Below are 25,947 nucleotides of genomic sequence, written 5' to 3'. Positions count from 1 at the left end.
ACTGGCAAAACGGGAGGAGCCGAGTGAAAAACAAGCGCCCCTCATCCCAATCCACCCACACCGCAGTATTTTTTCTTTTTTTTACCCAAAAAATATATTTTATATTATCGGGGCTATTAATACTGGTATCGGGTTTATCGGGATGACGTCATAAATATCGTGCATCCCTAATAATAACTGAATGCTGCTTCTCCATGTTTAGTTCTGACTCTGGGGACAGAAAGCTGACCAGTCCCTGAAGACCTGAGAGATCTGGATGGTTCATAATTTAGCAGGAGGTCAGAAATGTATTTTGGGCCTAAACCATTCAGTGCTTTATAAACCAGCAGCAGTATTTTGAAATCTATTCTTTGACACACAGGAAGCCAGTGTAAAGACTTCAGAACAGGAGTGATGTGATCCACTTTCTTAGTGTCAGTGAGGACTCGAGCAGCGGCGTTCTGAATCAGCTGCAGCTTCCTAATAGATTTTTTTAGTGAGACCTGTGAAGACACCTTTGCAGTAGTCGAGTCTACTGAAGATAAAAGCATGGACAAGTTTTTCCAAATCCTGCTGTGACATTAGTCTTTTAATCCTAGATATGTTCTTTAGGTGATAGTAGGCTGATTTAGTAACTGTTTTAATGTGACTGTTGAAACTCAGGTCTGAGTCCATGACTACACCTAGATTTCTGGCTTTATCTGTTGTTTTGAACATTCATTTCATTTCATTTCAAACCTTTATTTAACCAGATTGGTCCCATTGAGATCATAGATCTCTTTTTCAAGGGAGACATTGCAGACTGAAGCTCAGCGCTAACTTTTATACGTTCTGCCTTGGCTCCAAAAATCATTACCTCAGTTTTATCTTTGTTTAATTGGAGAAAGTTCTGACACATCCAGTCATTGATTTGTTCAATGCACTTACTCGGTGTTTGAATTGGAGCATAGTCTCCTGGTGAAATGGTTACGTAAATGTGTGTGTCATCTGCATAGCTATGGTAACTTATTTTGTTGTTTTTCATTATCTGAGCCAGTGGTAGCATGTAGATGTTAAAGAGAAGAGGCCCCAAGATGGAGCCTTGAGGAACCCCACATGTCATATTTGTCAACTCAGATGTGTATTTACCTATAGAAACAAAGTTGTTTCTGTCCTTTAAGTATGATTCAAACCAATTTAGAACTGTTTCCGAAAGTCCCACCCAGTTTTCCAGTCGGTCTAGTAATATTCTCTGGTCAACAGTGTCCAACGCAGCGCTGAGATCTAATAATAATTAGATCTCAGTAAAAAAATGTCTTCATTGCATTTATATTGTTGTTAAATGGAACTTGTTGAAACCTGCTTGACCTGTTGTGTTTAAGACGCCATTCAAGCATCCTCTTCTGTGTTCTTTAGGAAGGAGAATCGTTGACTGAAGAGACTGAAATCACATTAAGCCCAAACAAAACAGCATCACCATTTAAAGCTCCAACGGGCGTCCTACATCCAAATATGAGTCCCATCGTGCTCCTGAGAAACGTGTTGCTACCCGCCGGGGGGTTTAAGTGTGAGCAGTGCAATCAGAACTTCACTAATGTACCACAGCTAATGAAACACAAGAAGCTGCATGAAGGGCAAGTAGAGGAACGAGAAGAAGTAGAGGAACGAGAAGAAGTAGAGGAACGAGAAGAAGTAGAGGAACGAGAAGAAGTAAAGGAACAAGAACAAGTAGAGGAACGAGAAGAAGAACAAGTAGAGGAAGAAGAACAAAGTCAAGAGGAAGGAGAACAAACTCAAGAGGAAGGAGAACAAAGTCAAGAGGAGGAGATTGGAGAAAACGCCTCCTTTGTCTGTGAGTCGTGTGGAAAGATCTTCTCGGGTCAGGCTCTTTTCTCCGAGCACCAGTGTGAGCCGTCGTTCCCGTGCAACGTGTGCGACCGAGCGTTCGCTACGAGCAAAAACCTGAAGCGCCACAAACTGCAGCACGTCAGAGACGACAGGAAGTGCCGAGAGTGCGGCACCATGTTCTGCAAACGCCACAAACAGACTGTTGTCGCGTCGGTAGCCGAGTCTGCTCTCGTGTGGGAAGTGGAACCGACCATCGTCGAGCCGAAAAAGGTATATCATTTGATGTCAGAAAGTGTCCAAAAGGAGGCCAGTCCTCCCGCCTCACACACTGTGAGCTTACCAAAGATCAGTCGGAGGCTAATACCTTTCCCGCTGTCATTAGCACCCCCGCCTGTTGCCTGGTTAAAGCCACGCCAGTGCGACCTTCTTCCACTCTCATTCAAACCTCTTCCCCCTCCACCACCTCCGCTCAGACCCTCTCTGCAGCTCTTCTCTCCACGCTTCCTCACCTCGGCGCTCCTACAGGTGGACAGAAATTACGACTACATGTTGAGCAAGCCCATGCCGGTGAAGAAGAACATTGTGAAGCAGGAACCGCGGGAGCTGCCTCTGGTTTTCCCCGCAGAGATAAGCGTTGAAAACATTAAGAAGGAACGAACTGCCTACGACATGGAGTTCGCGATCTGATCTAAATCTGTGAAGACACTGTTCTTTGTTTTATTGCAATTCAACCTGATGTTGTCAAACTGGCCTTTTAGCCTCATCTGTAAGGTTTGAAGTCTCCCTTTAACTTAAGCTGCTTTCCAGACAAATCGAGGTAGAACAGTAACAGAGTAAATGAAGTATTAAAGTGTATCGTGCTGCAGAGACGGCCTGGCTTCACATCGTATACTAAAAATCACCACGCTTTTTAATGGATAATAAGTTAATAGTGTAAAGGTCATCAATCGCAAATCATATCACAATTGCAATATCAGTCAAAGTAATCGCATTGCTTTTCGAATTATTTTAGCCCCTTCTCGAAGGTCGGGATTTTCCCGTTCGTCCATTTTGAATTTAGGGAGTTTGGCATCCAAAGGGTTAAACTCACTCAAAACCATGACTGACAACAAACCTGATGGTTCTCTGTCAAGTTGACACACAATCTAACTCCATAGTGCTGGCTCAAATATCTTTTTAGCACTTGTGATATTTCCCTGATTTATTTTGGTGCAGAGGAGACCACTCTTCTCTCAATGTACATGCAACACAGCTTTGAAGTGTACGATGGCATGTATTACTGTCATTAAATACTGGCATATTTACTTCACGCTGCCTTTTCTTTGATAGTTCACCATTCACAATGCCCCTGTTTTGTGACCTAAGACAACCACTTCTTCCTGACCTAGGATTGAATTCATTTGGCTCGAGTTTACATGCAGGAAGTTCCACTTTGAAGTGGCGGTTAATCGTGCTTTGTTTAAGAAGAATTTGGGGAAAGTCCTGAGTTGTCTGAAAGCAGCATTACATCAAAACAGGTTCTTAGTGTCATTAAGCTAAAACACATTGTGTCAAATGCATTGTTTGGGTTCGATACTGCGGATAACACTGATACTTCCACTTCTGTTAGTCTATATGGCGTTTTTGAGTTTTGTAAACCTTGAATGTATCGCTGCACACTTCTCTTGTCTTGACTCACATGCTGTAGATATTGTTTTACATTTCTGATCTCATACTGCTGCTATTTTTATTTAGTACGTGTTCTGTATTTTGGGTTCTGTCTCTTGTTTATCAGTGACTAGTTTTACACTGTTCTCTAAGTTAGAGATTCTTTAATGGACCTGTGTGGTGTCTGTGTTCAGCAGTCGGTGAGGACATTCACTTTGCTGATAGCATGAATATCATTATGTAGCATCATCTACCTCTGTGGCCAGCAACCCTTTGACACTTTGTTTTATATTGCAGAAATGTGTATATACACTAAGGGATGCTTGATATGGATTTATTCCAGCCGATAACGCACGATTACCTGCCAGTAAAATAACTGATGATTTCACATTTGTATTTGTTTAAAATCAGATCATCACCTGGAGTGTAATGCAAATCAAACGCTCCATCTTTTGTGCAGAAAGTCAGAATTCTGGGATTAGTCCGAATTTTGACCAAAAAAAGTCAAAAGAATTTACGACATTCTGAAAAAAGACAGAATTCATTTTCCAATCATTTTTAAGGGGGAAACAGAATTCTGGAACATTTTCAGTTATTTTTTCGACAACTCTCCGGAAAAAAAGATGGAATCATTTACTGAGAAGTCTTTGAAAAAAGTCCAAATAATTTTTTTCTAAGAAAAGGAATTTTGGAAAAAGTTCTGAACGTTTTTGTTTTAAAGAATTTTGAGTAAAAGTTTCACAAATGTTTTCTAAGAATTACGAGAAATAAGACTAGAATTCCCTTTCTAAGAATTCTGGGGGAAAAGTCAAAATTCGTACTTTTCTTTCTCAGAATCTTGACTTTAATCTAAAAATAACTTTTGGTCAGATCTCACATTTGTTCTGCTGTAAATTATCTATGCATCCTCATTTGTATCAAGTTGTCATTCACTCCACATCTCAAAGTGGCAGAAAGCAAGCTGGTGTTTTGAGAGAGGAAACTTTGTTGAACTGTTTTAATGTTCCTGTAATTGTAGATGCAGCAGATGCTAACATACCACCTCTGATTATCTGGTTCTTGTGAATGTTTCAATCAACTTTATTAGTTTCAGTCACTGGAACACAATGTTATAACATCAAATGTTCTCCTTGCCTCAGGCTGAGACCACTGTCATCGCACGTTTGCCTCGTAACACTGACATTAAAACCAAACGGTATCATCCGAACGACTCTGTGTCCGCCTGACATCTCTCCTCGCTGAAAAAGACTAATGTACATTTACAGAAATAATTGTACTTTTATTGTTACGTAAACCCTTAACGGGTGGATGTTTCTGTGGTGTAAAGCCTCTTCACATTTCTCCCGATGCAGGCACTAGAGAGATTGTTAATGTCTTTCTCCTCGTCTTGGTCTGACCTCTTTACCCGTGTGTCATCAAGCACTCTGAACCGCTGCACAATCCCATTGCAGAATAAAGCCCACGGTACAATAACAATAAGGACATTTTACGCCTTCGTTAGTTGGACTTGCTTGCAGTTCCCAAAGAGTACTTCTACTACGGCATGGTTCATAAGTAAAACTAAATGAGGCTGCTGCTAAAAAGCAAAATTCTCATGTTTGTGCGTTTCACAATGACTATTTTTTATTTTGTTTATGCTTTTTAATTACAAACGCATGGTGCCTGGGCCTCTGGTCATGCTTCAGAAAGCTTGTGTCCCATTTCACAAACTATCTCCATCTTGTCTTATTATTGTACCTTTATTTTTAGTGTATTTCCAAACTTTAATTTAAGTAAAGTTTAACTCACTAAACACTGCATGTTACACACAGCCACATTGCTACAGAACATGTGTTGCTTTGATCTGATTGTGTCTGCAGCTCATTCTGGGTATATTGTTCAATATCATTCAGAAATATATATACATTGTCTTATGTTCTTTGGCAATAGTTCCCAAAATAAAAAGTAGGTTAAGTGCATGTTTTGTATTAGTCATAGCCACAGTTCACCCTCCAGAAACCTCTGATCTCTGAGCCAGATGCTAGTCCTCTGACTCCATCTGCACGCTGTACACATCCCATTGGCCACAAAGCACCGAACACAGTCGACCAGGCTTCTGATTGGCCCAGCTGGATGTCACTCAAACGCAACGGGAGCGGTGATTGGCTAACGCGTCCTCACCGAAGTAGCTGATTGGTTGACGCGTCTCTTCCTTGGCTTTTCTCCAGCGGAGGGTCCAGTGGTGCTGATGCTGTGACAATGGGAGTCCTCCAGAAGAGAAGCGGCATCCGGACCGAGCGACATTAAACACGGCGAGCTGCACCGGGCCGGGAGACGGTAGAAACACCGGGAGGAAGCTGCAGCTGCTGCTGCCGGGAAAGGTGGGTCTAAACCGGGAGAAATAACTGACATGACCGGGGGAGGAGGGGGACGGTTATCGGCTGTGGGGGGCAGGGGAGACCCACGTTGTTATAGTGCCGATAGCTGGACTGTAAACCCTGCTGCGGGCTAGGTGGAGCAAGGTTAAGAAAACAAGATGCTTCTCTTTCTGCTAATGGGTGAAGATAATATGCATGTTGCAGCTGTTGTCTTGCAGCTGTGAGTCAACTCTTCACCTTGGCCTACTGCAATGCGGAGAATACATGCATACTATTCCTCATAATGCACTGTAAATAAGTCCTCAATACACTTAAATAATGCTAAATAATTCAGCATGGTTCTGTGCTACACTGTGCATATTTAAGGTATTTTAAAGCGCTTCCAGTTTGATGCATTTGCTACGGAATGAATGTATGCATTCGTAGGCTGTATGTTTAGCAGTACTGAGCGCATTTCAGGATAATAATCAGCCCAAACTTTGACAGCCATTGCATGGACTTGCACAGATTTGTAGTGGTGCAGTGCATGCTGGGATTTGTAGTTGTGTGTCTGTTGACAGTGAGTGAGTGGCAGTCTCTGCTCGCTCATGTGTGAACCAGTGAAGAGCTGCAACGATTTGTCGAGACATTGATAGTTTAAAAGTCATTTTTCACGCAGAAAATGCTGTTTCAGCCTCTAAAATATAGAGATGTGCTGCTTTTCTATGTTTTATATAACAATAAAATGGATATGTTTCGGTTTTGGAGTGATAAAACAAGACATTTACGACTCCTTGGGCTTTTTACTATGCTCTTGACATACAATGTAATTCCTAATCAGCTTTAATGTTTAGTCGACTCATCAATAATGGTAAGTTTAATTGTGAAAGGAATTGGCAACTATTTTGATGATCAATCGTTCATTTAAAAGTACATTTTCTATACAAAACTGTTTTGTATCTCAAATGTGGATATATCCAGCTTTGAACTGTTTTATAAATACTAAAGTGTCTTTTGTACGGACAAAACAAAGCATCTAAAGACTTCCCCTTGTTCTTTTCACTATTATTCTGACATGTTATCGAGTAAACAATTAGGTGATGGTCTAATGGTTATTTGCAGCGTTACTTAACAGCGGTTCACATACAGTATGTTGAACTAATGCATTAAACATATGCTGACCCTGGTGATGCGTGTTTCTGTTGCTCTAAAACATGGCGTCTCTCCCCCCCCCCCCCTCTGAAGGTCCAGAGATGGGAGCGTTCAGCCGGCAGAAGTTCTTCCAGGAGCTGTGGGGGGGCTGCCTGCTGCCCACCGCCCAGCAGGGCCTGGAGCAGGTGTGGCAGCTGCTGCTCATCTGCCTGCTCTGCCGCCTGCTCTGGATGCTGGGTGAGACTCTCTACAGCTAATTATAACTTTATTTATATTCCAGCTTCCGAAGAATCGGGCACATGCAGAGCGTGTTAAAGGGGTATGGGCCCAAATTCATAAAAGAGCACGCAAGGCAAGGCATATATTTATATAGCACCTTTCAACACAAGGCAATTCAAAGTGCTTTACAAAAAACGAAAGACATTAAGACAATGGCATTTAAAATCAGTCATTAAAAAGAAAAGATAATAAAAGAAACATTAAAAGAAAAAATACATGGATAAAAGTTACAGTGCAGTTTAAGATGTGAATAGTTCAATTAAAAGCAGCGCCAAAAAGAAAAGTCTTTAGTCTGGTCACGCAGGCGATTTATTAATTAAATAAACGCCTGGAATCGCTAAGTTTGTGTTGAATAATATTTGCAACGATGGCCTTTATCACCTCCGTTGCAAACAGAAATGTAGTGATTTGGAAAAAGGACACTTTTTTAATTTGAGGTCAAAAAGGACTGTGCTCAGGCCCCCTTTGAGGTTTATCTGTGCACGTGCCTGAAAAGTGCTTGCTAGTCCAATACATGAAACAAAGTTAATGCGAAAAGCGAGTTTAAAAAACAGATTTTCTAAAGAAATCAACAAGGTTGTAAGAAAACTCCAACAGGAAGAGATGTGTGACCCTAACGGCTCAACAGACAGTTCCCTTAAGTCATTAACATAGAGTAAGCATGCTGTACTGAGATTGTGAGCAGGAAGATATGGGCATACGTTTAAAGTAATGTTACAGATGGTGGGGATAGACCATGTCAATCAATCCAGAAGTGAACTGAGAATAATGGCAATGAGACTAAAATGGGTTATATGATCACGTTATATGATCACGTGTGGATTAAATATAAGATCAAATACGATAAGGTGTACTTTATTGATCCCAATTTGGGAAATGTTTGCGTTGCAGCAGCATAAAAGACAAGGCATTGCACATAAGAGACATTCAAAGAGTAGAAATAAACAATTCTAAAATGTAAACATATCAAATAGAAATAAAAGAACATTAAAAAGTAGAAAATATGCAAGTTGAAATACCAATTTACAGTAAACTAAATATGAAGCAGGATATTATATAAAATATGTTACAAATTAAAGGTATTTCTTTATATCCTGACCAACAGGAATATAGCAGTTTCCTAGTTACTATAGGGTGGAATGAATAAGTAAAAAAACTAGATTGTTTTGTATTTTCTCCTTTAATTAAGAACTGCCAAATTAAGTCATATACAGATTGAGTTTAATCATAGAACAAATATAAATCAATTAACACCATACTCTATATTCACATGCATGCACACAAACACAGCGTAATCAAAGTAACTTCAAAGTCAACTTTATTGTCAATCTTTCAGTTTGTGTGTGCAGACAGAGAGATCGAAATACCGTTTCCCACAATCCCCAATACAAAAATACAAAGATAGTAAAAATATGTATAGAAATATGTATATACCTATATATACACAATCAACAGACACATGTGTACATATGCACACATTAAGACATAAATAAAAGCAATCAATACAAAATGACAGTCACTTCAATATCTTTGGGAATGTACATTAGTGCAAGATTGCCTGAGGTATATTTGAACTTCACTTGAGTATTTCTACACTTTAATTAGACGGTTTAGCCGAATACTCGATTCTGATTGGTCAATTTGGACATTTCAGAGGTTGTTAATACTCGATAACACACCGCTGCTAAGCAAAATAATGACTGTTGCTAAGGAGGATCAAAGGAGAGAAGGAAAGAGGTTAAAATCAAAGTCAACTTTATTGTCAATCTTTCAGTTTGACAGACAGAAAGATCGAATACCGTTTACACACAAATATGTATACACAATCAAGAGACACATTTATACATATGCACACATTAAGACATAAATAAAAGCACAACAATCAAAATAACAGTCACTTCAATATCTTTGAGAATGTACTTTAGTGCAAGATGTGACGACTTGTGACACACTCGTAAACATGTCAGACATTTTTCTTTAAATGTAACTGCGCTTCTCTCATATTTCTCTCTCTGCCCCTCAGGCCTCCCGTCCTTCCTGAAGCACCTGGTTACGGTTGCCGGGGGTTTCTACACCCTCTACCTGTTCTTCGAGCTGCACATGATCTGGGTGGTGCTGCTCAGCCTGCTCTGCTACCTCTTCCTCTTCCTCTGCAGACACTCCACCATGAGAGGCACCTTCCTCTCCATCACCGTGCTCATCTACCTGCTGCTGGGGTGAGAGCGGCGTCACATCACGTCTACGATTACAAATCAGTGTTGCAGGGAAGTTTAATTTGTGGCGAGAAAGACATTAAAGGTTCCCTATTGTACTGTTTTTCATCAATATATCACAGGTCTCAGATATATACAGAGCCTGTCTCTGATTGGCTGAAACACCAAACAGATCAGTGCAGCATTACCCATAATCCCCTCTGTTTCAGCCCTGTTTCCAAAGTGCTGATTCTCTGTCTGTTACTTTAGATGAAAATAAGGAGTCCCTCCCCACGCCCCTCTGAGAGAGATTTGGTTTGGTTTGGATTTCACACAGAGTACTTTTCCCAGGAATAGTTCCGATAGTTCCTGGAATTTTGCGTTCACACCAAAAAGATCTGGAACTAGAACCTAGTTCTCGGGAACCTTTTCCCCCCTTTTCCGTCCCTGCTAGAGAGGTGGTGCTTTCCTGGGGAGGAAAAGGTTCCAATTTCTGATTGGCTGGGCGGATTGCAAACCATGCCCCGTAAAACTCCGAAAAGTTTTGGGAAGCCGCCATTTTATTTGCTCGCATTAGCATTATTAGCATTAGCCCAGCGCACCAACGGAGAGAGACTAACTTATGGCAACACAAAATAAAACGTTGGAGCGGGGGAGTGATGAGGAGGAGGTGTCGGCGCTTCTGCCGATTTACCCGGGACTTCGGGCGGCAGTATACGCCGTGAAGTTGTTTGCGGCCTGCCAGTAAACCCAAAGCAGAAGAAGAAGAAGTGACGTCAGCGGCTTCAGTTGCCTAATCCTCCCTCAGGGACTTATTCCGGAGTGAACGCGATCTACTAGATAGTTCCGGAACGAAAGAGCTCCGAGAACTATTCCTGGGAAAAGTACTTGCTGTGAAAAAGCGCCTAATGGTGCTCTAGGAGGAGATTCAGGTGATAAGGTGGGGGGGGGGTTACCTTGGTTGCTGATTGGCTAATGGTTACTCAAGCCAACACATCGTTATGACATCATAAAGTGGCCGAAATCTGATCAGCTCATTTTCAGACAGGTTTTTATAGAAATATATATGACCTTTCAAACTGAAGCTGTTCTTGTTTATTTTCATCAGAGAGCTGCACATGATGGACACCACCAACTGGCACAAGATGAGAGGTAGGACAAGCGTGTTTCCAGCATCGTTCAACACATGTCTGATGGATAAAAGCGATGCAGTGGTTTTACCTTCAAGTCTAGCAGTGATCATGGTCTTGTGTTGGAATCTAGAAATGTTTCATGATAATTTGGATATCAATCACTCACCCCTTCACCTTGAATTATCGAAGAAATGTACCTATTTCTTCTTGCATGCATTCACAGTGAACACATAATCTAAAAGCTGAGAAAAATCGTGTTGAATTGAACAGAATTGGGAACGTTTTATGCAACAGGATGCTCACCTATTCCCAAACATGCCCTTTGTAAAGAGAAATACTATTTAATACTATTTACTGGTATGTCAGATGTCCGTTCCCAACATGGCCGCTGTAGTGATTGATCATTATGCCGATGAAACCTTGCTGCTGTTGTCTCCAGGTTCTCAGATGGTGGTGGCGATGAAGGCGATCTCTCTGGCCTTCGATCTGGACCGAGGAGTGGTCTCCAGCGTCCCCTCGCCCCTCGAGTTCATGGGGTACATTTACTTTGTGGGGACGGTCATCTTCGGGCCCTGGATCAGCTTCAACAGCTACAGAGAGGCTGTGGAGGGGCGGAGGCTGGTCAGTGTGATACAGACTCTGTTGTTGTTGTTGTTGTTATTATTATTATTTGTTTCCATTATTATTATTTTTTTTTTTTGCAATATTTTTATCAATATTATATTTTATTTTTTCACAATTATTATTATTTTCAGTAATATTATTATATATATTTATATTTTTATTATTATTATTATTACTAGCATTTTTTTAAGTTTAATTTGTATTTTTAATTATTTTAATTATTCTTGTAATCGGGCTGTACCACATAGATCCAGAAGCTCCATTCATAACTGATTATCAAAATGTCTCTTTTTCCTCTGTCTATTCGTTGTGTTTAAAATCAATATTTCTTCACAGTTTTAGTTAATTTAATAAGCTACACTGATATTATTAGTATTATACTATTCACAGATCTATTTCCAGTTTGACAGCTTATTATAATTAAATCCCTTTCGATGTGAAGTCAAAAACGTCATGCATGTTTTAATGTTACCCAATGCTTTCCTTCAATCCATATTTGTTGGTGTTTAACTTTCAGAAAGCAACATTTTCACCGCGACTAAAAAGCTTGTGTGAAGTCACACTTGTAACGGAGGCACACAGCTGTATTACAAAAGCATCAACAATAGCGTTTCTTTAACTACAGGCCCAAAATACATCCCTTCAGTCCCTTAAAGCAAAACAAATCTGCGGAGTCTAGAAATGTTTTAAAATCGCGATTTTTCGGTTCAGCCATTTCACAAACCGTAGGAAAGTAAAAATGCAAATTAATCGTGAAAACCGAAAAAATCGCCCAGCCCTAGTTTAGGCCCAAAATACATGTCTGACCTCCTGCTAAATGATGAACCATCTAGATCTCTCAGGTCTTCAGGGACTGGTCAGCTTTCTGTCCCCAGAGTCAGAACTAAACATGGAGAAGCAGCGTTCAGTTATTATGCTCCAAATATCTGGAACCAACTCCCAGAAACCTGCAGGTCCGCTGCAACTCTGACTACTTTAAAATCCAGGCTGAAGACTTTTCTTTTTGCCGCTGCTTTTAATGTCATGATTCTTGTGTTATGTCACGTTTTTAGTTTTGTGTGTCTGGTAGTGCGTGTGTTTCTGTTCTCATTGTCATGTTTTCCTCCCAGTGTATTGTCTGGTCTTTTCCCCGGTGTTTTCCTGTCTGTTGTTAGTTTCCCTGGTGTGTCTAATTTCCTGATTGTTTTCAACCTGTCACCCCTTCTGTGTCTCCTGTGCTCATCAGCGCCAGCCCCGCCCCTGATTGGTCCCACCTGTGTCTTGTTGCCCTGTGTTTAAATGTCCCTGTCTCCCAGTGTTCAGTGTCGGTTCGTTTGTCTTTTGCCCTGGAAGGTCTTGTTTCTTGTCATGGTCAGGTCTATGCCTTTTTGAGGTCTTGATAAGTTTGATCATTTTTTGCTGTTCATTTAAAAATAAAGTATCTTACAAATACTTGACCTCTGTCTTCCGGGTCGTGCAATTGGGTCCTATCTCCTAAGTGCTTGAGATCGTAACATTTAATTGAACTATTCACATCTTAAACTGCACTGTAACTTTTATCCATGTATTTTTTCTTTTAATGTTTATTTTATTATATTTTTTCTTTTAATGTTTATTTTATTATCTTTTCTTTTTAATGACTGATTTTAAATGACATTCTCTTGATGGTAATTTGTTGTAAAGCACTTTGAATTGCCTTGTGTTGAAAGGTGCTATATAAATAAACTTGCCTTGCCTTCCATTGACCAACATATCTACAAATACGACACAGCCATCAGAGCTTCATTCAAAACATCTCGAGAAGCTTTGAATGTAAACAAAGCCATGTGGCTCTAATGGTATCTGAAGAATGTCTACATTGGGGTGTAAGACTTTCTCTCACTCCCTGATATCTGAGTATGCCTCTCTCCTCCTCAGAGCTTCTCCTGGCTGAGTAAGGTGTGTGTGAGCTGGGTGAAGAGTCAGCTCTGCCTGGTGATCTCCAACTGCGTGGCTCCGTACCTCTTCCCCTACTTTATACCTCTCTACGGAGACAAGCTGCTGCGAGGGTGAGACACTTTAATAGACAGTAGGGACACACATCGTTCTTCTTGCCGGTCGATTCAGAGTTGTGTTGTGAGGTACCCAGTGTTGCGGATATCGCTCAGAGAAACGCGACTATTGTCTCTATAATAACTGATGTGTGACATGCTTTGTTTACAGCAAAAAGAGGAGGAGGATCAGGTAACGACGAAGAGTCCACCTCAAGGACTTTGATTCAGAACTTGCCGTCTGCATGTTTTCTATTCTTTGATGCATGTTTTTTCTTTTGTTAAACACCTTTACCTGCACGCATACATAGGTCTCCCTCTGTTATCAATCAAAAATATTTCACCATGTTTAAAAATGCGGTGATACTCACGGATGCATGATGTGACTCAAATATGCAATTACTTTGTTGAATATTGTGAGAACGATAAATTGCAGTACAAATACTAAAGAGAAATTAAATTATATCCACCATTTTTGATTTAAAGGTGGGGTAGGTAAGTTTCAGAAACCGGCTCGAGATACACTTTTTGTTATATTCCATGGAATGCTCTTAACGTCCCAGTAACATAACAGTGCTTTGACAAAAAATCCATAAAAAAATGTCATCTGTAGAAGCCGTAATACTGTAAAAAGTAAAACAAATGGCCTACTTGCCTGTCAGCCTCCCATCGGGGCACAATCTTATCTCGTGCCCTCATTGGTCATGTGCGCGTTCGTGTGTGTTGGAGGAGGGGCTCTGTGAGGAAGTGGCAGATTTTCTCCGGTTGTGTATTTTCAAATTCTAGCGATCTCGAGCCGGTTTCTCAAACTTACCTACCCCACCTTTAAGAGAGAAGAAAATGCACGAATACAAAAAAACATGATTACATTTTAAAGTGTTTTTGTCTCGTGATAATCTCTTTCAACTCACTCTAAAAATACCGTAGACATTTCACTAAATAGTGTTAATCATGGACGCTGATTTAGGAATGAAAAGAGAATTTGTCATATTTGAGTAAAACGTCAAATTAATGTAACGTATCACTAACTTCTACACTTTCTCTCTTTATTCTGTTGCTTCTCAGGGGAACGCCAGCAAAGTACGTGTTTTTAAATGTTGAATTATAATACATTTAAAGTTAAATTGAACCTGAACTCAGCAATGTCTGTTCCTCAGGTGGCTGCTGGCGTACGAGAACACCATGTCCTTCCACTTCAGTAATTACTTTGTGAGTTATCTGAGCGAGACGACTGCGACTCTGGCCGGAGCGGGCTTCACCGAGGAGAAGGAGAACCTCAAATGGTCAGAGCTGCAGGGCAACACACGACAGAAAGTATATGTGTCTAATATCTAGTCAGAATATGTTTCTACACCGGATATCAGACACAATAACTCCAGAAGTCACACTGCAGGGAGATATCGGGTCTTGTTTTTAGACGATGCCTCATCCTGTTGAGTCAAAAACTCTTATTTTGAGTTGTTTCTCAGATGAAACACATATTTTTTTACATATTTATTAGAGAATCACCAAATAACATCTGAAAACAGAACGCCTTTGAGCCTGTGCGGCTCATATGGAAACACAAAATGTCCTGATTCTGGTCAACTATAGTTCAATACTAGTTCTGTCCGCTAATTACAAGATCTGATTGATCTACATATCCCATCTTATTTCAAGAAATCTTACCAAGCACATTTTCACTTCAGATTTTTGTACTTATTTCGAGTGAAAACAGCTTGTTTTTGGAGCAGCATGTTTTCAGTGTGTTCCCCTTCATTCTCGTGATAATGACCGCTCTTCCCCTCTGTGTGTGTCAGGGATCTGAGCGTCTCCAAGCCTCTGAGCATCGAGTTCCCTCGCTCCACGGTGGAGGTGGTGACTTCCTGGAACCTGCCCATGTCTCGCTTCCTGCACACCTGTGAGTCTTCAGCTCGAACACGATCCGTGTATCCATCACTTCCTGGTCTTCTCTAAAGAAGAGGGACCAATGGAAACGTTGTCATGTTGCCGTTGTTCAGCATGGAAACATTCATTAGCTAACAATGACTTTATTGTTCTATTAATATAAAGGGAGGTCAGGTACTCTTTAAAGCAGCTGCTAGTTATGGGTACTTTTTACTGAAGTACACTTCAAAGCCTCTTTACTTTCACTTGAGTAAAGAAGTCTAGTCAGTACTTCTACTTTTACCAGAGTATTTTTAAACCCGAGTATCTGTACTTCTACTTGAGCAATCACTGATTATGGCAGCAGCTGTGTAGTGTTTGTCTCATCATGAACATGCTAACGGCTCTTGAAAACTGACTCTCTGCCGATGCTCTCGTCTCACAGATGTTTTTAAGAGCGCTCTAAAATTCGGGACGTTCTCCGCCATCATGGTGACGTACACAGCCAGCGCCCTGCTGCACGTGAGTACTCAGAGTGTCGATGTTTTACAGTGTTTGATTAGATTAAATTAGATTAGATGCACTTTATTGTTCCCAGATTGGGAAATTGTTTTGTTTCAGTAACATGTTTACAAATAAACATGTAAACTAAATATACACAAATTACCAATAGAAAAATATATTTCAGTGAAGTGCGCAATATAACACAATACAGAATAAGTAACATTAAAGGGGCCCTATAATGCTGATGTTCAGGTGTATATCAGTTTGTAGTGTCTCTACTTTAAAGAGTCCTCTCCTGCTGATGATCAGGTGTATATCAGTATGTAGTTTCTCTACTTTAAAGAGTTCTCTCCTGCTGATGTTCAGGTGTATATCAGTATGTAGTGTCTCTACTTTAAAGAGTCCTCTCCTGCTGATGTTCAGGTGTATATCAGTATGTAGTGTCTCTACTTTAAAGAGTGCTCTCCTGCTGATGTGCAGGTGTATATCAGTATGTAGTGTCTCTACTTTAAAGAGTCCTCTCCTGCTGATGTTCAGGTGTATATCAGTATGTAGTTGCTCTACTTTAAAGAGTTCTCTCCTGCTGATGATCAGGTGTATATCAGTATGTAGTTTCTCTACTTTAAAGAGTTATCTCCTGCTGATGTTCAGGTTCATATCAGTATGTAGTGTCTCTACTTTAAAGAGTCCTCTCCTGCTGATGTTCAGGTGTATATCAGTTTGTAGTGTCTCTACTTTAAAGAGTCCTCTCCTGCTGATGTTCAGGTTCATATCAGTATGTAGTGTCTCTACTTTAAAGAGTTCTCTCCTGCTGATGTTCAGGTGTATATCAGTATGTAGTGTCTCTACTTTAAAGAGTCCTCTCCTGCTGATGTTCAGGTTCATATCAGTATGTAGTGTCTCTACTTTAAAGAGTTCTCTCCTGCTGATGATATCAGTATGTATTTTCTCTACTTTAAAGAGTTCTCTCCTGCTGATGTTCAGGTTCATATCAGTATGTAGTGTCTCTACTTTAAAGAGTCCTCTCCTGCTGATGTTCAGGTGTATATCAGTATGTAGTGTCTCTACTTTAAAGAGTCCTCTCCTGCTGATGTTCAGGTGTATATCAGAATGTAGTGTCTCTACTTTAAAGAGTCCTCTCCTGCTGATGTTCAGGTGTATATCAGTTTGTAGTGTCTCTACTTTAAAGAGTCCTCTCCTGCTGATGTTCAGGTTCATATCAGTATGTAGTGTCTCTACTTTAAAGAGTTCTCTCCTGCTGATGTTCAGGTGTATATCAGTATGTAGTGTCTCTACTTTAAAGAGTCCTCTCCTGCTGATGTTCAGGTTCATATCAGTATGTAGTGTCTCTACTTTAAAGAGTTCTCTCCTGCTGATGATATCAGTATGTATTTTCTCTACTTTAAAGAGTTCTCTCCTGCTGATGTTCAGGTTCATATCAGTATGTAGTGTCTCTACTTTAAAGAGTCCTCTCCTGCTGATGTTCAGGTGTATATCAGTATGTAGTGTCTCTACTTTAAAGAGTCCTCTCCTGCTGATGTTCAGGTGTATATCAGAATGTAGTGTCTCTACTTTAAAGAGTCCTCTCCTGCTGATGTTCAGGTGTATATCAGTTTGTAGTGTCTCTACTTTAAAGAGTCCTCTCCTGCTGATGTTCAGGTGTATATCAGTATGTAGTGTCTCTACTTTAAAGAGTCCTCTCCTGCTGATGTTCAGGTGTATATCAGTATGTAGTGTCTCTTCATGTCTCCATGCTTTAATGTTCAAAAAGCTCTTTATATTTCTCATCCTGTCTGTGCTGCAGCACCTCTTTTCACCCTCTGTCTGAAACCAGAGCCCAGTCTGATTGGTTAGCTGGCCGGCTCTGTTGTGATTGGTCAACCGCCTAGAGATGTCCCGCCCCTTAGCCTATCATGTACAATGTGTTGGAGCGCGAGTGGTATATTGTGAAGTCACGACTTTCAGGCATTTAACAAAATGTGGATTTTAGCCTTTGCAGACCATTTACATGCACACAAACATAACCCACTACAGGAAAGGGAAACCCCCCAAAAGGCATAACGGGGCCATTTTAAACCATATCAATCAATCAATCAATCAATCAATGTTTATTTATATAGCAACATTTGTTTCAGTGGTCTTCACAGTGTGTACAGAATATCAGTATGACAATACAACACCCTCTGTCCTTAGACCCTCTGTCCTTAGACCTTCTGTCCTTAGACCCTCTGTCCTGAGACCCTCTGTCCTCAGACCCTCTGTCCTTAGACCCTCACATCGTACAAGGAAAAACTTCCGGAGAAAACCCACAGTTTAAAGGGGAACATGGAGAAACCTCAGGGAGAGCAACAGAGGAGGGATCCCTCTCCCAGGACGGACAGACGTGCAATAGATGCCGTGTGTAAATTGAAAAGATAATACATTTGCAACATAGGTAGTCCAAATGTTTGGAAATGCATGTGTGTATAATAGGAAGATGAATCCACGAGGATGTCCATCCAGGACCGATGATCCAGGACCACAGCCACGACTCGCGATCCAGGGCTCGCGATCCAGGACACAGGACCGCAGGATCATCCATGACTCCGGATCCCGGCGTATATAGACACCAAAAAGAAAGACATTTGGGGAAGCTGGGTTAATCGGAACATGAGAGTACACGGGTACAGACAGAGAGAAGGAAGAAGTAAGATGTCCCCCGACAAACTAAGCCTATATCAGCAAAACTATGGGCTGAATCTAATCAGCCCTAACTATAAGCTTTATCAAAAAGGAAGGTCTTAAGCGCACTCTTAAAAACGGATAGGGTGTCTGCCGCCCGAACACAAACTGGAAGCTGATTCCACAAAAGTGGAGCTTGATAAGAAAAGGCTCTGGCTCCCATTGTACTTTTAGGAACAACCAACAACCCTGCATTCTTGTCAATCAACTATACCTTATACCTGTGCTGTGTGTCTGAAGTGCATTGTTTACATTTGAACTCTCGTATCTTGCAGGGTTTGAGTTTCCATCTGGGCGCGGTGCTCCTCTCTCTCGGCTTCATCACGTACATCGAGCACAGTAATGTTTCTGTATTTTCCACATTACAACACCGTTTCTGTTCAGCGCTTTGATTTCCCTCTCCTGGATGGAGAGCTGCTCTTCCTCTGCCTCCTCCTTCATGCTCTGCTCTCGTTTTGTGTTTCAGTGTTGCGGAAAAGGCTCGCAGCCATCTTTAATGCTTGTATTCTGTCAAAGAAATGTCTGCCACACTGCACTCACCGGAACAAAAAGGTGCATCTTCCTCTCTTTGTCCTTTCAGAGCGGGGTTTCATTTTCAGGGCTTTAGGATTAGCAGAGGAGCTATTCAGACGGTTATATTAAAGTAATAGCAATCATTTATTTAAGTAATAGTTTTCAAAGATTTTCTTTTCAATAGTTATCATGCAAATACAAAAATATGTTATGTTTAAATTATTATTACAAGTTATTATTAGAATTTTTTTTATTATTATTAGATGTATATAATTTATTTATTTATCTGCATTTTTTATTTATTTATAATTACCTTCATTTTAGATGTAATAACAATATGTTAATCTCCTGATTTTCCTCTATCTATTTTCCCATAGAAAAGTGGAAATAAAAAATAAAGTAAATCAAGTATAAGAATCACAAAACCTAAATATAAAATAATCACAATATGTATTTTAATTACAAAAACAATGTCCGTTATATATAATAATTAAAATATTTGAAAATACAATAAACATGTTAAATTCCTGTTTTTCATTTAATTATTTGATCTGTTCAAATGGCCTTTCCTCTGGCATTGCTGGCAGCTTCAAAGTAAATCTGCTGGCCCAGTTTCTATTAGAAAAGTCTATTGTTACTCTGCCTATATTCAAAAATATGACCCCTATAACTTTCCCTTTGACTTTACCCTATAACAAGCTGTATAATTTAACACCTTCAGGGGGCAATTTATTTCAGTACACATGAGAAAGTGTCTATTTTTGTAAGACTATCTAAAATAATATGAAACTATTGTGCAAATTAAAGGGGACCTATCATGCAAAATGCACGTTTTGATGTCTCTATACATAAATATGTGTCCCCGGTGAGTCAGGGAACTCACGCAGCGTTAGAAAATAAACCCCTCTCTCTTTTCCTCCGTACCCAAATCTCTAAAAACGGGGAACTACGGAGCTGATCCAGATTTGCGTCCGATATGACGTAATATCTGAAATGTGGACCCACGGCCCAATCAGAAACATTGCTATCAGAAACAATGCCCGACTGTTTTGGACGTAATATGGTCGGTGTTCACATTAGCATCGCTAACACTCAGAGCTAACCTGTACTGGAGAGCATGTGTGTGAAGAAGCAGGAAGTAAAAAGGAACTCACCTTGTGGTGTAACCGGCAAGAGAGAAAGCCTTTGAGCTCCAGACTGTTTCAGATCCTTGATAATCCATGATATGGCGTTTCATCACGGCAGCATTTAGTTTAGACAGTAGCTGCCGGGTCCCGCATGAACTCAGACCCCTCCTTTTTTATTTATCAATCTTTTTTTTTTAAAGCTTTATTCCTAGAATCAGCACTTTTGAAACAGGACGTGAAATAGAGGAATATGAGGCATGGCTCGAATGGGTGATCTGTTTGGTATTTTGAGCAAAACACTTCATAGACATGTTTTGTATATATTTTTTATATCTGAGACCTATGCTGTTGCCTAAAAAAAACAAGATAGGTGCACTCTAAGTTTTCATGCCAGAAGAAACACTGCAGCAGTTCCTGTGGTCTGCTTCACTCTCAGTTGATATATTTTAGGAGTTTACTGGCAGAGCGCCCAGCAAAAATCCCTCCTGTTATATTGGTTTCACACATCAAGAGCAGCGGGGGGAGGGGGGGGGGGGGGTAATTATGATTTATGCCGGGAACAGCTTGCCTGCAGTGGTGGCAGCATATTACAGATGATACTTTAAACATCCTAGAAATGATGGTGGTTTCAAATTCCAAAATCAATCAAAGTAATTTATTTGCCACGGTGGAAATTGGGTTTGGGAACCGTTGCTCCACCTTCAGAAATTGATCAAAGATAAATTTAAAGTATCATACTACAATATATAACGAAGAAACCACTCGGTAAAAGTAAGAACAATAAAATATATACGCAAATAGAAGGTCGACATTGCTTTGTAATAGATATGGATGACGTGTCTGAAATATTATTTGGAGTCCTTTTTTCTAACCTGTCTCTCCCTCTGCAGGGTCTCTGGGTGTTTTTGATCAACATCGCCTTCAGTGCTTTGGCGATCCTCCACCTGACCTACCTGGGCTCCGTGTTCAACTCCAGCGTCGACTACATGGATGAGGAGGAGGTGGGTGTGTGTATGTGTGTGTGTCCTAGCATTACTATACTTGTGGGGACCTAAATCTGTTTACATAGTCACGTGTGGGGACTCGCTTCCCTTATGGGGACAAAATGGAGGTCCCCATAAGGGGAATCATTCATTTTAGGGTGAAGACTTGGTTAGGGTTAGGCATGTGTTGGTTAAGGTTAGGATAAGTCTCCAGGGTGTGTGTGTGTGTGTGTGTGTGTGTGTGTGTGTGTGTGTGTGTGTGTGTGTGTGTGGTGTGTGTGTGTGTGTGTGTGTGTGTGTGTGTGTGTGTGTGTGTGTGTGTGTGTGTGTGTGTGTGTGTGTGTGTGTGTGTGTGTGTGTGTGTGTGTGTGTGTGTGTGTGTGTGTGTGTGTGTGTGTGGTGTGTGTGTGTGTGTGTGTGTGTGTGTGTGTGTGTGTGTGTGTGTGTGTGTGTGTGTGTGTGTGTGTGTGTGTGTGTGTGTGTGTGCACTGTACTCACTGTACAGCACACCATGTGCCATATGGATATGTGAGGCGCTATATGGGGAATTGAGCACAGCTGCTGTATTTATAGTTTATAGTGTACTGACATACAGTTGGATAATTTTAAGTTAATAACCAGGGTTTGGGGGATCTTAAAAGGTGTTTAATTCTTAAGAAACGCCTGAATCAATCTTTCAAAAGTCCTAAAATTGCTAAGACATTAAATTAAACAGAACCACGAGTAACGATGAGTCATTTGAATTTTTCTTTGTAAAATTGGCGACACAAAAAAACATCTTAACTAAGAGAAAATATATTCTTTCATTTTGATTGATTTTTGTATTCATTATTGATAATAAGGAATAAAAGATGTATTGTATAGAGATATATTCCCACATATGGGCGTGAATGTAACACATATATAGACATCCAAAGATGTTAATATAACATGTCGTATAATTCATGATTTTAAATGATGTCCAGAAAATACCAAATCTTTTTTTTCTCCAAAAATGTTAAAAGTTTGTTTACACCCATGCCCCATTGAGCTCACATAGCATGTGCTTCCCCCCACAGGACGATATCACCCATCATACCATCCAGAAGTGGTCGGAGCTGAGCTGGATGAGCCACTGGGCCACATTCGGATCCTGGATATTATACCGACTCATCCTCTGATGAAGGCACACGGAGCGAGAGAAGCAATAAGGAGAGACGAAAGGCTCCATGTCTGCACTGTGACTTTGTTCTGCAGCAGACGGAAGAGAACGGAGAACCAGTGTTCAGGTTGCATGCTGGGTAGTCTGTTGTTCTAACCTGCTGGGGACTGGATCTATATTAGTGTTCTTTGACTCCCTGCGCTCCACCCTGAAATCCTCAACCTGACCATTAGAAGCTGTCCCTAAAGAGAGGGCCCTGAAGGCAGCATCTCCCTGGTTCCCTCCACAAAAAGCAATGGGATTTTTCCATTGGATTATTGTAGAAAATAATCTCTGTGGAAAACACAAGTTTATGATATTTACACGTTTTGTTCAGCAGGATAATCTTCACATATTAACACTACTTAATGATTTCTGAAGTTAAAATCTAACGGTGGGCTATAAAGGACTACAGCACGGTCACATGACTTCACGTCACCACCGCTAAGCTAAAGGCGGCTAATGTTGGGCTATAAAGGAACTACAGCACGCTCACATGACTTTACGTCACCACCGCTAAGCTAAAGGCGGCTAATGTTGGGCTATAAAGGAACCACAGCACGGTCACATGACTTCACGTCACCACCGCTAAGGTAAAGGCGGCTAATGTTGGGCTATAAAGGAACTACAGCACGGTCACATGACTTCACGTCACCACCGCTAAGCTAAAGGTGGCTAATGTTGGGCTATAAAGGACCTACAGCACGGTCACATGACTTCACGTCACCACCGCTAAGCTAAAGGTGGCTAATGTTGGGCTATAAAGGAACTACAGCACGGTCACATGACTTCCCGTCACCACCGCTAAGCTAAAGGCGGCTAACATTAGGCTATAAAGGAACTACAGCACGGTCACATGACTTCCCGTCACCACTGCTAAGCTAAAGGCGGCTAATGTTGGCCGTGATGACGTCTCTTTTAGACACTTGTTAGCAACCGCCGTTTTTAAATTCACCTGTGGGGTATTTACTGACGTTTACATATCTTCAGCTTGTGTTAGCCACAGACCTTATTTTAGACTTCTAACCACAAACACATTAAAAAAGTCGTTGACTTCGAGAAGAGGAATCGGGAACAGGAAGAGCTAACAAGCAGACTCATTTTCTGTTATTTCATCCATGCTGCACAAATAGAAATCTCTATTCCAACCCCGGCATATATCCTAACTAACTGGATTTAATATCCACGAAATCCCCCCCCCTCCTCTTTTCTCCACGTTGCATCCTTTTTATCTCTGCTTGTGGAGCCTCATGTATTGACGGCAGGTACCGATGTCTCACTGTGTCTGGATCGATCCTCGCCAGCGGGGGGGGGGAGATCAGCTGTTCTTCCTGTGGACTCACACCCTGCCGCTCATTATCTGCTGCACACGTCCTCCAGATGTGCCCCCCGCCCCTCCCAGTCTCTCACCTCACGTTTTTTTTCTACAACTTGTACATTTTAAGGTCTTCAGGATACGGCCGCTGGTGATGTTCTGTGGCATTCTTGATTCCAACAATTCTCTTGAATATGCCAACACTATATTAATCCTTCTTTCAATACTTACTGTACTCTCAATACCAAATGCAAAATATAGGCATTCAATTGAAATCGAGGATAAAATTAGTCTTTTAAAAGTCTTTTAAAAGCTACATTGTAAAATAAAAAATCAATATTGATACAAAATAATTAACCGAATTCCTCTTGCATTAACGGCACCTACAGTTCCCCTCTTTAGACATCACTAAGCAGTTGACCAATCACAACAGAGCCGGCCAGCTAACCAATCAGAGCAGACTGGGCTCTGGTTTCAGACAGAGGGTGAAAAGAGGTGCTGCAGCACAGGCAGTATGAGAAAAATAAAGAGCTTTTTGAACATTAAAGCATGGAGACATGTAGAGACACTACATCCTGATATACACCTGAACATCAGCAGGAGAGGACTCTTTAAAGTAGAGACATTACATACTGATATACACCTGAACATCAGCAGGAGAGGACTCTTTAAAGTAGAGACATTACATACTGATATACACCTGAACATCAGCAGGAGAGGACTCTTTAAAGTAGAGACACTACATACTGATATACACCTGAACATCAGCAGGAGAGCACTCTTTAAAGTAGAGACACAACATACTGATATACACCTGAACATCAGCAGGAGAGGACTCTTTAAAGTAGAGACACTACACACTGATATACACCTGAACATCAGCAGGAGAGCACTCTTTAAAGTAGAGACACAACATACTGATATACACCTGAACATCAGCAGGAGAGGACTCTTTAAAGTAGAGATGCTACATACTGATATACACCTGAACATCAGCAGGAGAGGACTCTTTAAAGTAGAGACACTACATACTGATATACACCTGAACATCAGCAGGAGAGGACTCTTTAAAGTAGAGACACTCCATACTGATATACACCTGAACATCAGCAGGAGAGGACTCTTTAAAGTAGAGACACTACATACTGATATACACCTGAACATCAGCAGGAGAGGACTCTTTAAAGTAGAGACACTCCATACTGATATGAACATACTGGGCGTTCACATAATAATAACACTTGTTTACAGAACAACAATTTGGGTGTTTTCATGGGATTTGTTGGGTTTAAGAAAAAACAGATCATCACCAGATTTATCCGTTGACAGATTTTTCTCTCGAGCATGTGTCAGATATTAAAGCGTTCCCTTTTTTATAAAACGAGCACAGGTTGCGGTTACGAGGCAGCAACGATTTCCCCTTTTTGAGAATTTTAGCTAAAGATAACGAATCGGTAATAAATTAACTTAATTTTGTGGTGGAGTTTCTTAACTGTCTGATTTTGTTTCTGTGTTATTTGATAATTTCCTTTAAATGTAGTTATTTGTTTAGAGAAGATCTTATTGGAGAAGTCGGTTTAGATTCAGGGTATTTCTCTCGGGTTACTGTATGGGCTCTTCCAATTTCATTTTGAAATCATACAGTACACTACATCAAATATTTATCCTCAAATACAGATTTTATTAACACTGCTGCTTTTAATGAGCGTCTGTATCAGAGTTCACTCTGTATATTTATCTTTCTTAAATCTGAGATCTTGTGTTTTAGAGATAATGTTTCTCTGCAGACGTCGTACCACTCTATCAGACATGACAGTATTTTAAAATGATATAACTCTGATATCTACTCCAACTCTTCTCCCTGTAAATGTGAAAGGCACTGATGCATCTGTGATATTTTTATTAAAGTTTTACATCAAACCTGTGATCGATTCTGTCTTCGGGTCAAATCTGACCGATCTACTACTTTCATCAATCATAACGTTTTAGTTTTACATTCGATTGCATCAAGGCTTCATGATATCCTTCACAGCAGACATTTGAACATATACAATGGCTGATCACCACTTTCATTGCCTTTTGGATGATTTAGTGAACTTTGAAACACCATGGTGTTCCCGCTCAAACATGACCGCCATAAAGAAAAGGAATTGGTAACCATCCTGATATCTCTCACACACACACACACACACACACACACACACACACACACACACACACACACACACACACACACACACACACACACACACACACACACACACACACACACACACACACACACACACACCATGTATACTTCACTTAATAATAATAATAGCTTTGATTTATATAGCGCCTTTCAAGGGACCCAAGGTCGCTTGAAAGGTGCTATATAAATCAGGGGACTTCAGGGGACATTACATTGACTTACATGCATTTCCTGGAGACTTAACCTATCCTAACCTTAACCATAACCAACACATGCCTAACCCTAACCCTTACCCTAAACCTAACCAAGTCTTCACCCTAAAAGTAATGATCCCCCTTATGGGGACCTCCAATCTGTCCATAAGGGAGG

At 40.7% G+C, this 25,947-nt stretch overlaps 1 protein-coding gene across 2 annotated transcripts in view; it reads left to right on the top strand.

The window, feature by feature from the left end:
* Positions 1 to 25,311, top strand: part of LOC117442369 (protein-serine O-palmitoleoyltransferase porcupine-like) — a 28,262-nt gene extending 2,951 nt beyond the window's left edge. Inside the window, exons 2-16 of one of the 2 annotated variants that reach the window (XM_034078368.2) lie at positions 5,661 to 5,813; positions 7,035 to 7,178; positions 9,244 to 9,436; positions 10,521 to 10,564; positions 10,985 to 11,166; positions 13,066 to 13,196; positions 13,351 to 13,371; positions 14,244 to 14,258; positions 14,336 to 14,461; positions 14,978 to 15,078; positions 15,490 to 15,566; positions 18,545 to 18,608; positions 18,736 to 18,821; positions 20,800 to 20,910; positions 21,951 to 25,311. In XM_034078368.2, coding sequence (XP_033934259.1) covers positions 7,043 to 7,178; positions 9,244 to 9,436; positions 10,521 to 10,564; positions 10,985 to 11,166; positions 13,066 to 13,196; positions 13,351 to 13,371; positions 14,244 to 14,258; positions 14,336 to 14,461; positions 14,978 to 15,078; positions 15,490 to 15,566; positions 18,545 to 18,608; positions 18,736 to 18,821; positions 20,800 to 20,910; positions 21,951 to 22,052 — 1,389 coding nt within the window. In that variant the 5' untranslated portion in view covers positions 5,661 to 5,813; positions 7,035 to 7,042 and the 3' untranslated portion in view covers positions 22,053 to 25,311. Of the gene's footprint in view, positions 1 to 1,374; positions 4,661 to 5,660; positions 5,814 to 7,034; positions 7,179 to 9,243; positions 9,437 to 10,520; positions 10,565 to 10,984; positions 11,167 to 13,065; positions 13,197 to 13,350; positions 13,372 to 14,243; positions 14,259 to 14,335; positions 14,462 to 14,977; positions 15,079 to 15,489; positions 15,567 to 18,544; positions 18,609 to 18,735; positions 18,822 to 20,799; positions 20,911 to 21,950 lie in introns of those variants that run through there. The other variant, XM_071202404.1, reaches the window with a different exon arrangement.
* The last annotated feature ends 636 nt before the right edge of the window (positions 25,312 to 25,947 follow it).

The sequence above is a fragment of the Pseudochaenichthys georgianus genome, unplaced genomic scaffold (genome assembly GCF_902827115.2).
Source record: "Pseudochaenichthys georgianus unplaced genomic scaffold, fPseGeo1.2 scaffold_418_arrow_ctg1, whole genome shotgun sequence".
In the NCBI taxonomy this organism is placed as follows: Eukaryota; Metazoa; Chordata; class Actinopteri; order Perciformes; family Channichthyidae; genus Pseudochaenichthys; species Pseudochaenichthys georgianus.
This window is presented reverse-complemented; position numbering and strand designations above follow the sequence as displayed.